The sequence below is a fragment of the Macrobrachium nipponense genome, chromosome 32 (assembly GCF_015104395.2).
Source record: "Macrobrachium nipponense isolate FS-2020 chromosome 32, ASM1510439v2, whole genome shotgun sequence".
In the NCBI taxonomy this organism is placed as follows: domain Eukaryota; kingdom Metazoa; phylum Arthropoda; class Malacostraca; order Decapoda; family Palaemonidae; genus Macrobrachium; species Macrobrachium nipponense.
Window position 1 is genome coordinate 30,450,820 of NC_061094.1, and position 15,832 is coordinate 30,466,651.

At 42.7% G+C, this 15,832-nt stretch overlaps 1 protein-coding gene across 4 annotated transcripts in view; it reads left to right on the forward strand.

The window, feature by feature from the left end:
* The window catches only part of LOC135207301 (protein downstream neighbor of son homolog), a 315,011-nt gene that overhangs the window by 142,354 nt on the left and 156,825 nt on the right, over nt 1-15,832 (forward strand). For all 4 annotated transcript variants that reach the window (XM_064238975.1, XM_064238977.1, XM_064238976.1 and 1 more), the window contains one exon: nt 13,128-13,311. In XM_064238975.1, coding sequence (XP_064095045.1) covers nt 13,128-13,311 — 184 coding nt within the window. The remainder of the gene's footprint in view (nt 1-13,127; nt 13,312-15,832) is intronic.

Genomic DNA, 15,832 nt, shown 5'->3' on the forward strand with positions numbered 1-15,832 from the left:
TCAAATTCCTTGGAATTTCTGGCGTCTCAAAGTGTTTTGGTTTTCCTATAATTTCCTAACACATTGTCGAGACAGACATTCCCGTTAATTGTTATTATGAACTCGGGAGTCTCGCTAATCCATTAAATTCCTTGGAATTTCTATTGTTCGAAGGGTGATTTGGTTTTTCCAAAAACTTGGGCAACAGATATTCCTGATGATATTACCCATGGAAGTGCTGCTGCTGAAGGAAGTGTGTCTCAGGAGGGGGATTGGCCTGGATGGACCTAACAGTCTGTCGCCTCAGTACGCGGTCACCCCCAGGATACAGAGAAGAACGGGCAATAACAGTCAATCCTCCTCTCTTTTTTTCCCTTTACTTCCTGGTTATACCAGAATGAAGAAGGAAATAAGAGGAATTCGGATGGAGTTTACTCCTTGGAATTCGAACCGGAGAGACTATATTTTTGGTTCAATCCCAGGATCTTACCGAACATACATCAATCCATTCAGGATGGATAGCACCGAGAGTTTGAATGCCTCTCCAGTGCTACTGTTTTGGGAACATCCAGTTCGGCTTGAACTAGTCTTCTTCAGTATCTTGTTATCACCGTAGAAGTCTCCCTTGGAGAAAACTTCACCTTCGCTCTCTTCATTAGAGAATGGAGGAGGTCTGCTTCCAGTCCTTATTCTTGTTCCTCGAATGAAAGAGAATTTTGGCTGGAGGTCGATGTACAGGAGTCTACAAATATACTATATATATTTCTCTCACGACATGCTTCTGTTATCAGTTGAATTGTCCAAGTAGTAGGCACATAAATGTAGTTAACTCTACGGGTACATGACCACGATGAATAGTATCTTCTCTTAATTGACCTACAACTCTGGACGGCGTTGCAGGCCTCCCAAGAGTTACCGGTTTCGATTTTGAGTTACTAATGGTATTTTTGTTCATGACACTTACCTGTCAGATATATATATAGCTGTATTTTCCGAAGTCCGACAGAATTTCAAAACTCCCGGCACACGCAGTGGTCGGCCAGGTGGTTAGTACCCATTCCCGCCGCTGGGAGGCGGGTGTCAGGAACCATTCCCATTTTCTATTCAGATTTTTTTCTGTCGCCGGTCGGTAAACAACTGTTTACAGACCTCCGCCTAGGATTTTGGATAAACTCTTTGTTCACTTGAGTATTTGATTATCTCTTGGTTTTTGAAACTTGCTCGGTGGATTGGCATACGCGATTGTGGTTTTTCATTGGATTTGGTTTTGGTTTTCTCTAATATGTCTAGTTCTGGTTCAACTGGTTTTAGAGTGTGTAGCGTGCTAGTGTGTAAAGTGAGGCTACCGAAAGCTTCGGCGGATCCTCATACATTATGCACGAAATGTAGAGATCATATTTGCTTGATGAATGATAGGTGTAAAGAGTGTGAAAGGTTAACTGAGAATGAATGGAAGACTTATGATTCGTATGTTCGTAAGCTTGAAAGGGATAGAATCAGAAGATCTTCCTCCAGAAGTGCTTCTGTGAAAAGTAAGGGTAGTAATTTGCATTCTGACCTTCCTGTAGAGGTTGTTACATCTAACCCTGTGTATTTACCTTCAGGTAATGAAGGTATTACTTCAGAAGGTATTGCCCTTTCTTCCATCATGGAGTCAATTCGTGCACTAGAATTGAAAGTGAGTGCATTGAAGACCACAGTGAAGTGTAGTGAGAATATTAATGCCCCTAGTGTAGTGGAGGGGGCGTCAGATCGGTCCCATAGTGCCTCTAGGAATAGACCTCTGTCGGACTCCCAGGACTCAGGGAATGGACATGTCGAAAACCGAAGGAGGGCTACGGGAAATTCCCACCGGTCTGGCGTCCCTTCAGCAGATCCTGTGGACGCTTCCCAGGCTGCCGAAGCGTGTGAGGGAGCGCGGATATTGAAAGAGTTTTTTTTGTCCTCTGAGGCGTCCTCTCCTTACCGGGGATGGAGCTCTCAGAGGGCCTCTCAAGAGGAGAACGAGATTGACATTAGATGTCGCACAGGCGGCCAGCGTCTTTCTCGTCCTCTTAGGAGAGGTTTTAAGAAAGTGGACAACGGCGTAGAAAGGATCTTTGGCTTCCTGTTAAAAGATCGAAACAACCTTTGTCGGCTTCGCCTCGTTCTTTAGCCTCTCCGGCGTCGTCTTCTTCTGGATCCTTCAGACTCAACCGAGAACACGCTCAAGGTGTTTCCCGGAGGAAGAGTGTCCAGAAGTGGCGATGGGGACAGAAGCGTTAGATGTCGCACAGGCGGCCCTCGCTTTTGTCAGGAGGTTGAGAACGAGCAAGAGAAGCCTCGTGTCGACGTTCGCCGGACTTCTGCATCAACTCGACGCTTCTGTCATGAGAGAGCCTACCAACGCCAGAAGTATCAGGACGTTCGAGAAGGCTCTAGGATTCAAAGAGAGCAACGTTTAGATTATGTGTCTGATCTTACTCCTCAAGAAAGGGAAATACTGTATGAATATCGACGAAAGGCTCGTCCTTTAGAATATGAGAACTCGCTACGCTTTAAGAGAGATCGTAAGACTCACCAGGACGCTCGGGAGGACGCCCCGATGCAAGTTAAGCGTTCTAAGCGAAGTTTTAAAGACGCTCGACGTCCATTAGAGCATGTTCCGCTTCAGGACGCTTCTTTGATGGATAAACTTTTTATAGACAATAGAGTCCAGCGGGATTGAAAGCTTTCGTTGAAAGACGCGCAACTTCCTGCGAGTCCTAAGTCTCGCTCCCTGATCAAGGACGCTCGCGATGACGTTAAACGCCCGGTTAATCGGGATTTTCAACTTAGATCAGACTTCTCTTCCGTTCAGAAAGATAAGCGTACTCAACTGAGAGGAGCTCGACAGGAATCCCGCAAAGAGGCTTTTGAAGAACCTTTGCCTCTGATGGCTTCGAAAGACAAGGCTTTACAAGAAAGTCTTAAAGTTTCAAGGACAACAGCGGAACATTCGCGCATTGTTTCGTCTATTCCTTCAGTGGATAGGAGCTCCCCCTTACGAACAGAGCCTCGAATGACAAGTGCTTCTTGCTTAGCTAAAGAAACTTCGACCCGTCAAGATCAAGGAGAGTCTTCTAACGATGCACATCCTGCAGAAGAAGAAGAGCCTGCAGAAGCCTCTACGGATTATAGCACGTTAACGCGCTTACTGAAGGAATTGTTTTCGGAAAAATTCCAAGCACCAGTTCCTCTCTCACCGCCTTCGCAACTTTCTTCATCCAAGACGAGAAAAGCTCCGGGTTTTGTTAGGATGGCTTCTTCGCTTTCTACTAAAAGAGCGTTTAACACTTGAAAGGCCAAGGTCCTGCACCTACCATTAACGGCCAAGCAGTCATTTTGACTGCTTTTATAGAAAACTATCTAATTACCCAATAAAATTAGTTTATTAGTTCTGTTGCTACTTTATGCCAGTTATTATACCATTTGCATTGAAATCAAGGAGGAATTACATGTTAAGGCTATGCTTAAATATATAGTTTTACAAAGTTTTTCCATTCTATATAACTATAGGAATGAAAATAAAAAATCATTTTTGTTTGTTTGTTTCTTTATTGTGCTTTCTTTATAGGATTACATTTTCATAAAAAAATAAAGTTCTTCATTTCTTCCTCTAAATGAAAATGTACAATAATAGCAAAAATGATAAAAATTCAAAGCAAATAAAAATTATATATTATGGGAAACGTCCTCAAAATTGTAAATTCAGGTGTTACTTGGTATTAGCCAAACAACTTATAAAATAAACATCCATATTGATTTGGGGAAATGTTTTTGATGTTTTGATATGACAGAATTTGAATATTAGGTCTGTGATGAATAACATTTATATCCTCACTTCTTGCACAATTTACAAAATACAATTTGTTTAGTAACAGCAGTGCATTTTCCACACACATATTTCTCACATTTTTTGCAGGTCATCACGGTTTTGTTGTTTTTGCACAGGCGGATTTGGCATTTCTCCCGTTTCTTATTTGTTGTTCTACTCTCCTCTTCCAAAATTTCATCAGAATCTTCGGCACTTTCTGCCAACTCTAGATTTTTCAAAGAATATGCCAATTCCTCTGCTAATCCAAGATTAAAATCATGACGGCTTAGTTTTTCCCCTGTGACCTCTGAATACAATATCCATGCATTGATACTTGCAAGATCAAGAATATTGTAAAATACATGAACAGGCCAACGTCTGGAAGGGCACCTTGTGGAATAATTACGTGCCATTTGGTCAAGTACGTCTACTCCAAATTTTGTTGAATTGTAATACACAACAGTTTCTGGCTTTTTCTTCTGTCCATCTCCTATTGAAACAGTGCGATGAAGTGAACTGAGTATAAAGACTGTCTTGTTTTTCTTACTTTGGTATATTGCCACGGTCGTATCCTTATTCTTCAGCAGAAGTGTATCATACAGTTGACCTTTCCATGACTTCATTTGAGATGGAATTTATCTACGGGCTTTATTCATTGTGCCAACAAGGCTGGTGTTTTTTGCTTTCAGATGTTCAGCTAACTGAAGTGATGTGAAGAAATTGTCAGTTGTGACATTTCTACCTTTCCCAGTGAATGGTTCCATTAGTCTTAGCACCACATGAGTTGATAAGGGCTGATTTGCTGGTCGAAATTCATCTTTTCCCAAGTAAGGGAAAGCATTTAGCATATACTTTGATTCTGTATCAGCAGCAATCCAAAACTTTATTCCAAATTTGTCTGGTTTATTTCCCATATACTGTAGAAAAGGACATCGGCATTTTGAGGGAAAAAGTTGTTCATCAATTGTGATGTTCTCATGTGGCTTATAAGCAGCTTTGCAATTCTCAATGAATCTATCCCACACTTCAGAAATATAAGCAAACTTATCTGTACGTAAATGTTCTGACCTCATTGTTCTTATGTCAAATCTTATAAACCGCGTTAGCTCTTTGAATTTGTGACGTGGCATTGTATCCATGAAAAAGGGTGGACCCCATTTTCTTGACCATAGATGATCAATTGACTGATTCTTTCCCAATATCCCACGAGCATACATGATTTCAATTACTGCTAGAATTTCTTCACGAGATACTTTGTAATTATCGTTTTTCAAGACTCTTCTGCCTTGAGCTTCAGTTCATTTCCTGATATGTTCAATGATAAAATCATCTATAAGTATCGAAAAGGCACTCATGTAGCTCCTTTTTTGTACAAGGCGTTTTGCAAAAGAAGTGGGGCCAGGAGTTTCTCTCAGTATGTTTTGCTGAGAAAATCTTCCACAACCTTTATCTGCTTGATATATTACTTCCCACACCGTACCACATTTAGCTCTAATCGTGTTTGATGATAAATCCTCTTCTTGAGAAGGGAGTTCCTCTGTAAAATGAGAGGGATAATGAATTCAGGAAGAAAAAAATACACAGTAGGCTAATATTTCAACAAAATATAAAAAAAAAATGATAATAATAATGATAATAATAACAACAGTAATAACAACAACAACAATAATAGCAAAAACAATAATAATAAGTAATGGTAAAGCTCCATGGCAAGATCTATGGTATATATAATATAATATATATATATATATTAGATATATATATATATCTATATATATATAGTATATGTATATATATATATATATATATTACAAAGGACATGAAACAGAGAGAGAGAGAGAGAGAGAGAGAGAGAGAGAGAGAGAGAGAGAGAGAGAGAGAATACGATACTAACCTAAATTTGATGTTATCACTTCCGACTCCTCATCACCCTTAGATTGGCTGACTTCATCATCAGAACTTGATTCCTCTTCTTGTACAATGTATTCATCTTCATCAGATTTACTTTCCTCAACAGAATCTGAATCTGAATCCTTCAATAACTCTTCTAATATTTCATAATCATTTAACTTCCTACGAGACATATTGATAGTGGGGAAGCTAAACGCATACTACTCAAGCTAAGAAGTGTCTGTTGCGATGGAACTGAACATGTCTTTCCTTACGCGTCTTATACAGGTTTGGTCACTAGACACGGTGAAGCTTGTAGTCAGGGCAGTCAAAATGACTGCTTGGCCGTTTGTAGTAGTGGGGGCTGTACTGGAAAAAGTTATATGGAAATTAACTAAATTATTTCACCATAATGAACTACTCACTAAGTTAGCAAAAGTCATGCAGCATCAACTGAATAACGATGGTAGTTAAGCCATGCTAATCATTTCAATTTCCAAAAGCAGTCAAAATGACTGCTTGGCCGTTCTAGTGTTAAAAGAACGAATGACTGGATGGAATCAAGGAAGACGAAAGGAAAGACGTCCTTTGCGCTTCCTCCAGCTAAGTTAAACGGGAGAGTCGGTATATGGTATGAGACCGGAGAAGAAACAGGGGTGAGACTTCCTTCGTCTGCGCAAGGTGATTTCTCAAACCTGGTCGAAGCACCGAGGAGATCTTACCTGTCCTCGGCTAAGGTTTCATGGACTATACCTGAGATAGATCACCATCTAAAAGGACTGTACAGGACGTTGGAAGTATTTAACTTCCTAGACTGGTGCTTGGGAGCTTTAGGTCTACAAGCTACGACCCCAGAATCAGTTTCATTAGAAGAATTATCGAGCGTCCTGTCATGTATGGATAAAGCAGTAAGGGATGGCTCAGATGAGTTAGCGGCCCACTTTACTACGGGAATATTAAAGAAACGGGCGCTTTTCTGCAGTTTTGCTGCTAAATCAGTTTCTCCTACACAAAAAGCAGAGTTATTATTTGCCCCCTTTTCTTCCCATCTTTTTCCTGAAAATATGGTAAAGGATTTATCTGTGAACCTGAAAGAGAAAGCGACAGAGGATTTGCTGTCTCAATCATCTAGACTTCCTGCGGCGCAATCCTCTTCTCGAGCAGCTCAAGAACCAAAGAAGAATTTTAAGCCCTTTCTTGGCAGAGCAACATCAAGAGCTTCTACAAGAGGAAGGGGCTTTGCTAGAGGCAAAACCCCCGCAAAACAAAGGGGAAAGAAATGACAACCTTGCCCTTCAGGCACCGGTGGGAGGGAGACTTTCTCTCTTTGCAGAGGCTTGGAGAGCAAGGGGGACGGACGCCTGGTCCCTCAAGATAATAGAGAAGGGATACAAAATTCCCTTTCTCTCCATGCCGTCTTTAAGCATGAAGCCTATAGACCTGTCACCATCTTATCAGCCAGAAAAGCAACAGATTCTACTCGATTTATTAGATCAGATGATCGAGAAGAGAGCAGTAGAACGAGTGCTCTTAACAGATTCCCCAGGCTTCTACAACAGGTTATTCCTGGTTCCGAAGCAGTCTGGGGGATGGAGGCCTGTCCTAGATGTCAGCAGTCTGAATCTTTTCGTGAAGAAAGAAACCTTCAAAATGGAAACATCTCAGTCGGTCCTGGGGGCCTTGAGACCAGGGGATTGGATGGTGTCATTGGATCTCCAAGACACTTACTTCCATGTTCCCATCCATCCCCAGTCCAGGAAGTTCCTTAGGTTCATTTTAAGAGGACAGGTCTTCCAGTTCAGAGCTCTATGCTTCGGACTGAGCACAGCTCCAATGATTTTCACTTTTCTCATGCGGAACGTGGCAAAGTGGCTTCACCTCTCGAAGATTCGAGTCTCCCTCTACCTGGACGATTGGCTCATACGGTCGTCATCGAGAGCAAGGTGTCTGGAGGACCTTCAGACTACGTTACTGTTGGCGAAATCTTTAGGTCTCCTGATCAATTACGAAAAGTCCCATCTGACCCCAACACATTCCATCGTGTATCTGGGGATTCAGATGGATTCAGTGGCTTTTCGGGCTTTTCCGTCGCTAGAACGTCAACGGAAAGGCTTAGAAAAAGTGTCAGCCTTCTTGGAGAAGGAAACATGCTCAGCGAAGGAATGGATGAGTCTGTGGGGACCATTTCTTCGCTGGAGAAGTTTGTTTCTCTAGGGAGGTTACATCTCAGGCCCCTACAGTTTTTCCTAACAGAAAATTGGCAAGACAAACAAAACCTAGAGGAGGATTTGAGAATCTCCCCATTGGTCAAGAAACACCTAGAGTGGTGGCTCGATCCCACCAAGATGTCGAAAGGAGTGTCCCTCTGTCTTCAGAACCCCGACCTAGTGTTATTTACAGACGCGTCTATGACAGGCTGGGGAGCAACTCTGGGAAAGGAGGAAGTGTCAGGCCTCTGGAGAAAGGAACAGAAGCCTTGGCACATCAATCTCAAGGAGTTGGAGGCGATTCGCTTGGCACTTCTAGCCTTTCAAGTTCGAATCGTAGGCCGAGTTGTTCAGATCAACGCGGACAGCACCACGGCCCTTTCTTATATCAAGAAACAGGGGGGGACACACTCTCGTTCTCTCTTCAAGATAGCGAGAGAAATCCTGTTATGGTCAGAAGAGAGGAACATAACTCTCTTGACAAGATTTGTTTCAGGAGTCCAAAACGTCAGAGCAGACATTTTAAGCCGTCGCAATCAATTGATTCCAACAGAATGGACTCTGCACATAGAGGTCTGCCAACAGTTTTGGAAACTATGGGGACGACCGTTAGTGGACCTCTTCGCGACTTCGAAAACGAAGAGACTGCCCCTCTACTGTTCTCCGATCATTGACCCGGAAGCAGTAGCGGTAGACGCAATGCTTTGGGACTGGATGGGGATGGATGTATACGCCTTTCCTCCGTTCAAACTTCTGGGAGAAGTAACAAGGAAGTTAGCAGCGTCGGAAGGAACAAGGATGACACTAGTCGCACCATTCTGGCCAGCGAGCGAGTGGTTCACAGAGGTCACGTCCCTGCTAGTGGACTTTCCAAGAATCCTACCAGTAAGACCCGATCTTCTCAAACAGCCCCACTTCGAGAGATATCACCAAAACCTGTTCGCTCTGAGTCTGACTGCATTCAGACTATCAAGAAACTGGCAAGAGCGAGAGGGTTTTCAAGGGCGGTGGCAAAAGCTATCGCCACTGCGAGAAGAGTTTCCTCTCAATCTGTCTACCAGTCTAAGTGGGCTGTTTTTAGAAGATGGTGTAGGAAAGAAGGCATTTCCTCCTCCAAGACCTCTGTGAGCCAAATCGCCGATTTCCTGTTCCATCTAAGGAATGTCGACAAGCTTGCAGTATCAACAATTAGAGGATACAAGAGTATGCTGTCAACAGTATTCCGTCATAGAGGCTTAGATTTGACGAATAATAGGGATCTTCACGATCTTCTGAGATCCTTCGAGACATCAAAAGTTCCACAGGTTAAGACACCCTCGTGGAATTTAGACATAGTTCTAAAATTTTTAATGGCGAGTCCCTTTGAACCTTTGCACGAAGCTTCGCTGAAAGACTTAACTAAAAAGGCCCTCTTTCTGACCACCCTAGCCACTGCAAAGAGGGTGAGTGAGATACAAGCAATTAGCAAAAATGTTGGATTTAGGGGACACGATGCAGTCTGTTCCTTGCGTCCTTCCTTTTTAGCCAAAAACGAAAATCCTTCCAATCCCTGGCCCAAGAGTTTCGATATTAAGGGATTAGCAGGGATCGTTGGTCGAGAGCCAGAAAGAGTTCTGTGCCCTGTCAGAGCTCTAAAATTTTACCTGGATAGAACAAAACAAAGTAGAGGTCAATCGGACAATCTTTGGTGTTCTGTGAAAAGACCTGATTTACCAATGTCTAAGAACGCCTTAGCGTTCTTCTTGAGAAGCACCATCAGGGAGGCTCATTCGTCCTGCCCAGATAGTGATCTAAAGATTCTGAAAGTCAATGCTCATGAAGTGAGAGCTGTCGCAACTTCGATGGCATTTCAGAAGAATATGGCACTCAGCGACATTGTGAGCACCACATTTTGGCGAAGCAACTCTGTGTTCGCTTCACACTACCTCAGGGATGTGAAAGTGGCATATGAGAACTGCTTTTCACTTGGACCATACATATCAGCAGATTCAGTTTTGGGTATGGGAAGCGGCACGAATCCTATCCTTTAGAAAATGGATAGGTGTGCTTTTGTATTATTGTTGTTGGTTTTTTGGTTGTAGGGTCGACCGCTAGAGACGGACTTCCCTTTATTTTAGCCTTAAAGTTTCAGGGACTAACTTTGTTAGGCTAGGTCAGGTGGTGGTTGTTTCTTTGCTTCACTGCCCTTAAAGTATGGTCAATATGGTCTAGACACATTGTGGTCACGCTCCCGTTGTCAGATCATCTAGATCTCACCAGCTATACAGGTCACGTCCTTGCTGGAGACTCTAGTAAAGCAAAAGTAGACTTGAGTGACAGTAATCACGAAGTCAGCTATGCTAACAGGTAAGGAACCAAGATGTCTATCATCTGCATGTGAAATGTTTCCCAAAATCCTTTTTATTCTGTCCCTCCCCACCTCCAATGGTGGGAATCAGCTATATATATATCTGACAGGTAAGTGTCATGAACAAAATGATATTGTTATGATACAATAAAGTTTGTTCATACTTACCTGGCAGATATATATATAGCTGTATTTTCCGAAGTCCGACAGAATTTCAAAACTCCCGGCACACGCAGTGGTCGGCCAGGTGGTTAGTACCCATTCCCGCCGCTGGGAGGCGGGTGTCAGGAACCATTCCCATTTTCTATTCAGATTTTTAAATGCCACTGTCCCCGAGGGGAGGTTGAGCGGGTACTTGATTATATATATCTGCCAGGTAAGTATGAACAAACTTTATTGTATCATAACAATATCATGTTTACCAACAGCATTTGTATTCATCGAATAGTAGGGTTTTCTTCCCTTCCATTTTGGTTAAAATGCAAATGCTCAAGTGTATTTTTCTTGCACTCGATGGTTCTAGCTGAACACATTCCTTCATGGAATGGAATACCTGGCAACTCAGGATGACAAGTTTAGCGAGAGCTAGTGGTGTACGGCGCTGCCAGCCTGCCTCAGCCAGTACAGCTTGCTCTCTGAGATAATTTAGTTTGGTATTGTCACTCCTATATCGAGGATTGACTAGATTCGAATCTCTGCCCAGCAATAACAGACTTAGGTCTTTGGTTAGCTGGAATTCTTGCATATGTGTATGACCATCTCTCCTGCGTTGCCTTTTGCTGTTGCGAGAATTTTCAGACAGATATATGTATCTCACTAGACTCGTTATCATCTTTCTGTTTACCTCACGGTAACAGAAGTCTGTAGCCTAGTCTTCCGCTTCACCACACCTGCCGCTGTGATGATGCAGAATGATATTCTTCTGACAATCTGAGTTTGTCTTCTAATATACATTTTGTAATTTGTAAGGTGTGCAATTATTCTTTGTTCACCCCGAATTGTAAATGAATAACGGAAGACTTCGCCTGTTCCCCACCCTGCCAGCTCTGCTTCCAAGGTAAATAGAAATGTCTTCCCTGATCCAACCCACCAGAAGGGGTTCTTCAGGCAGTACAATCCCTGTGTTTTCATTACTGAAAGATGCTCCGCTTTCATTGCAAACTCCGACTGTCTCACCGAACAGCAATGAAATAGCAGTTTAGCTTTTTCAGTCCTCTGTAAAACAACAGGGATTAAAGCCGTCTTCATTGGTTGGTGTCATTGACGGGACTTTTTCTATGTTCAGAATCTTGAGAGTTTACTTCTCTTGATTCAATTGTGAAGACGTAGGTCCGCATTCACCTTAGTCATTCATTAGCATATAGCATTGTTTCTCCTTAGTTGAGATTCAACTACGTACTATGAGAACTTCTGTCTTGCCATCACAGGGACCTCAGTCTCTGGAAGGCATGTGCACATGCCTTGAGAGAAACATCATCTCATCTCCCAACATTTTGTGACTACGTCTTGGATGCATGACGGCTCACTGAGCGCAGTCAGTCGGCAGCTGTTGAAGAGTCCTAGACTGTCATGAGCTACACTGTGGACTTTGTATTGGTTGATCCAGACCAGTCATTACTTTGTCCTATTGACATGTTGCTGTACCCATAAAGGATCGACACCCATCATGGAGTGTCTGTGTCTTTATCCGCTGCGGACTGCCATTGCAGAAGTGTCCGATGACACGTTTTTCTTCGAGTCTTACGAGACCCTGAGAGACTTCTCTGCAGTTGGATAGTCCAGTGGATGGGTACATTTCATCACTCTGAAGAATATGTCGAACAGGAAGGTTGATGAGGTCTAATTATGACTATATTTATATCTTTCTTCCTTGAGCCTGCCCACAGGTCCTTGGAACCTACTTTCCTTGGACCGATGGTGGATGCTTGCAGGTTGTGTTTGCTTACCTGGCTCCTTCAAGAGGACAAGATGCATCTCGCCTATGGTGTGCAGTTCTAGAGGTAAGAAGGATGTGAGAGTGACTGGCCTCTCTACCTTCCCCACCTCGTCCTTCCACTCCTCTTCCTTCGGGTTGAGGATAGGAATCGAACTTACACTGGCTGGTCAGGCGATTGATGCAGTAAGCTTATACATAGAGCTTCCTTTCTATGTTTCTCATCAGAATCATAGAAGCAATCCTACTCTTTCCGCTAGCAAGGGGAGGAAGGAAACTGGGAATAATGCAAACCTTCCCAGAACTTTGCATTAAAGCCTCTCCCAGCCCATTTTTGGATGAGTTACAACTCCTCACTCATTTCGAAAAGGCCCAGAAGTCTGACTCTTGATCATGCAGCTCCTATACTCCGATCAAGTTGTTAGAGGCAGGGCACTCCTCCTCACTCTTACGGCCAGGAGGAGTAGCCTAGGTGTGTAGAACTCCAGTCAGTTCTAGAGGCTCATTCATATTCCTCCCACCAATCAGTGAGTCTTCCTTATGTAAAGGACCGAGGGTTTGTATATCGTGTAGGGACAAATCACAATTTTTGAAAGTAAATTGTATTTTTCCTAACAATACAAACCTGAGGTCCTTTACATATATGCCCACCTCATGCCACCCCTCAATCTGAACCTGGGCCAAAAGGCACAGTGGAGTGTTTACATCCGGGCAGGCTGGCCTACCCGCCTGCCACATGGTATGTAGTTACTGCCTAACCACCTTGTTCAAGAATTTAACGGCCGTAATTCCAGCTACGCTGAAAGTAATTCCTTATGTAAAGGACCTCAGGTTTGTATAGTTAGGAAAAATACAATTTACTTTCAAAAATTGTGATTTTGAAAATGTAAAGAAATTATTTTAAAATATCTTTTCTATTTTTTTATTTTCCAATAGGTGTTCCCCGAATAAAAAATCAAAGCTTGATGACGACAGTAACTTAGACATCACAAGTGATGCCTCTCTCTTCCGTTTGCTTAATCCTTCTGAGGGGAAAGATTCAAGTAGTACTACTGGCAAGGCTATTGATTTTTCAAGTTTTTTTAACAAAGAACTTGGTACTACTACATCATCACCAGTAGTAAGTATGGGTTATTTTTGTTTACCAAATGTATAAGGCCAATATTAGCTCAAAGGAATTCAGTGCTTTCTTCTTGCCATCAGTATCTTCCTCTTGCCTTAAGTATCTAGTCAAATGTAATGCTGTATGAAAGTTTCAGCCACGGCCTGTGGTGGCCTGTGTTGTTGGTACCTATACCACTGCCAGATGCATGATTATGACTAACTTTAACCTTTGATAAGATAAAAACTGCTGAGGCTAGAGGGCTGAAATTTGGTATTTTTAATTATGCAACTTACCCAGTAATTACATAGCTATAGTTTCTGTTATTCACAGCAGTATAGATTCAAATTTCGCAGTAGCAACACAGAAAGTGTGTAGGTGATACCAGTCGCACCCCATAGCAAGAAGGTTAGGAACAACACAGCCGATTAGCTCATTGTGTTTCTGCTACACCTGATGTAAACATCTGGTGTCGGCAGCAGTTTTCATTTTTCGTTGGTTATTTACCAGACTTTGATATACAAACCAAAAGGGAAATAGCTTTAGCCAAAAGCCTCAGGATGAGTTTTTTCCTTGTTTTGTGGTTGTTGTGGTTGTTTTACTGAAGTAGTACATCAATAGTTTGCATTTACAGTGAAATAGCAGTTAATTGGTTAACTACTCTTTGATGAGAGTTTTACTATAATATGTAAACATTGGTTTGTCAGACTGATGTTTATGCTTGCTACCGACCAGATATTGTTTGATTATACGTTTCAGTAGCGATCTTTTGATTAAATCATCATTACAATGAGTAACGCAACAAAGTAAAATGTTACCGAGTTGATAAGCAAGTAGTGCAAGAACGTAAACATTGCATTCGTTACCAGAATTATGTTATTGTTGAATTTTAATTCTGCAAGGAGTGTATGCAGGATTAGTAATTATTGTGGTTACAAAGTATTTCACCGCTTTCGCTTAATAGCGTGTTTATTACTGCAACAAAATTGCAATAAATTGTAACGCTTATCACTCTTTCCTTTGCAGAATTGTTCAAGTGAAAGGGGATAATATAGCAGGAGGGAATTACATAGTTATGATGGTGTTTTGAGGATGGTCTATTGAGATCCTATTAAAAGCAAAAATCAAATTATTATTAATTACGTATAGGAAGCAACTTTCATTGAAAATGTACAAGCGCCTACTACAGAGAGAACATTCCTATAGAGAGCTGTACTTAAAACCGATTAATGGAACAGAGTAATGTTGCTTTAGTGTGCCTGCTAAGTCCATTGGCAGTGAGCACCCAGGGGAACTGATTGACCTCTCTAGTGGTGCCCAGTGGTGCCTGAGCACTCTACACAGATGCTCAAGTTGTTTTCTTGTGATACATGGGCACCTAGTCAGATAACACTGTTCCAGTTTTATGTGATATTTATGTCCTGCTACCAGCCCTTTAATTTTACCACTTGCTCCTTCGCTTGACTCCCTTGCTTACTTCCCATACCATTGCCAATTGTGTTGGGTGGAGGAGGTGCTGTTTGTCCCCTGATTCTCTTAGGCAAAGGTCCCTGTCAAATTCCCCAGCACGTGGGAGGAGGCATACCGGTAGGCCAAGGGAGGACATTGGTGTCTGCCCACGAGCAGTCGCCCCCTCAGGCGGTCCTGTTGTTAAATCCCAGGTCACCACAGAGGGCCATTGGAAAGGCGTCTCTAAGGAGGTGTCTCGTTTTTCATCAAGTGGGTCAAGCTGTGAGTGGCGTCCATCTGATGAGGCTGCACGCTGGAAAAGTTCTGATTGTCTGTTGGTGCCGGATCTGTATGTTCCTGTGCTCCCTACTCCAGATGGTTCCTTCATATTAGAGTGAGCTCTGCGGGGCGTCCATCTTATGAGACTGCACGTAGGAAAAGTTTTGAGGATCTGTTGGTGCTGGATCTTTATCCTCCTGTGCTCCTTACTCCAGATGGTTCCTCTATATTAGAGTCTAGATCTAAGAAGTGTACGGCACCTGAGCATCTGTTGGCTCCTGTGCGTCCTTGAGCGGAAAGGGACTTGGTCCTGTCTTTTGTATCTTTAATAATTCAAGAGCTCCCATTGGGGCAAGAGCACCCACAGACGCAAGGGTTACCATTAGCGTAAGAGCTCCCATGGGTGCCTCAGCTTTCATGAGTGACTGAACGCCCATTGGCACTGGAGCACACACTGGTACATGATTTACTATTTCTTCATGAGCACTCACTGGTTCAAGAGCTACTGTTGCCTCAGCCTCCAAGAGTGGCTGAGCACCTGAGCTCCCATGAGCAACCATTGGGGCCACAGCACCATCGGTGCCAAAGCGAATTTCTCTTGACTCCCTCTTGCCAGTAGCTCCAACTTTGCCCTTGTCTTCATATATGAGAGATAATCAAGTAGATTCATCAAAGTTGCCTAACCTAGTTCTTTCCCTTTCTTCTCGTAAGGCATTGAAGGACGTAAACCTTTGGCTTTCTGGGAAGAGGGAACAGGGAAAAGTTAACTTTAATTTCCCACTGTCACGTCTTTCGAGTAGGAGACATCTTG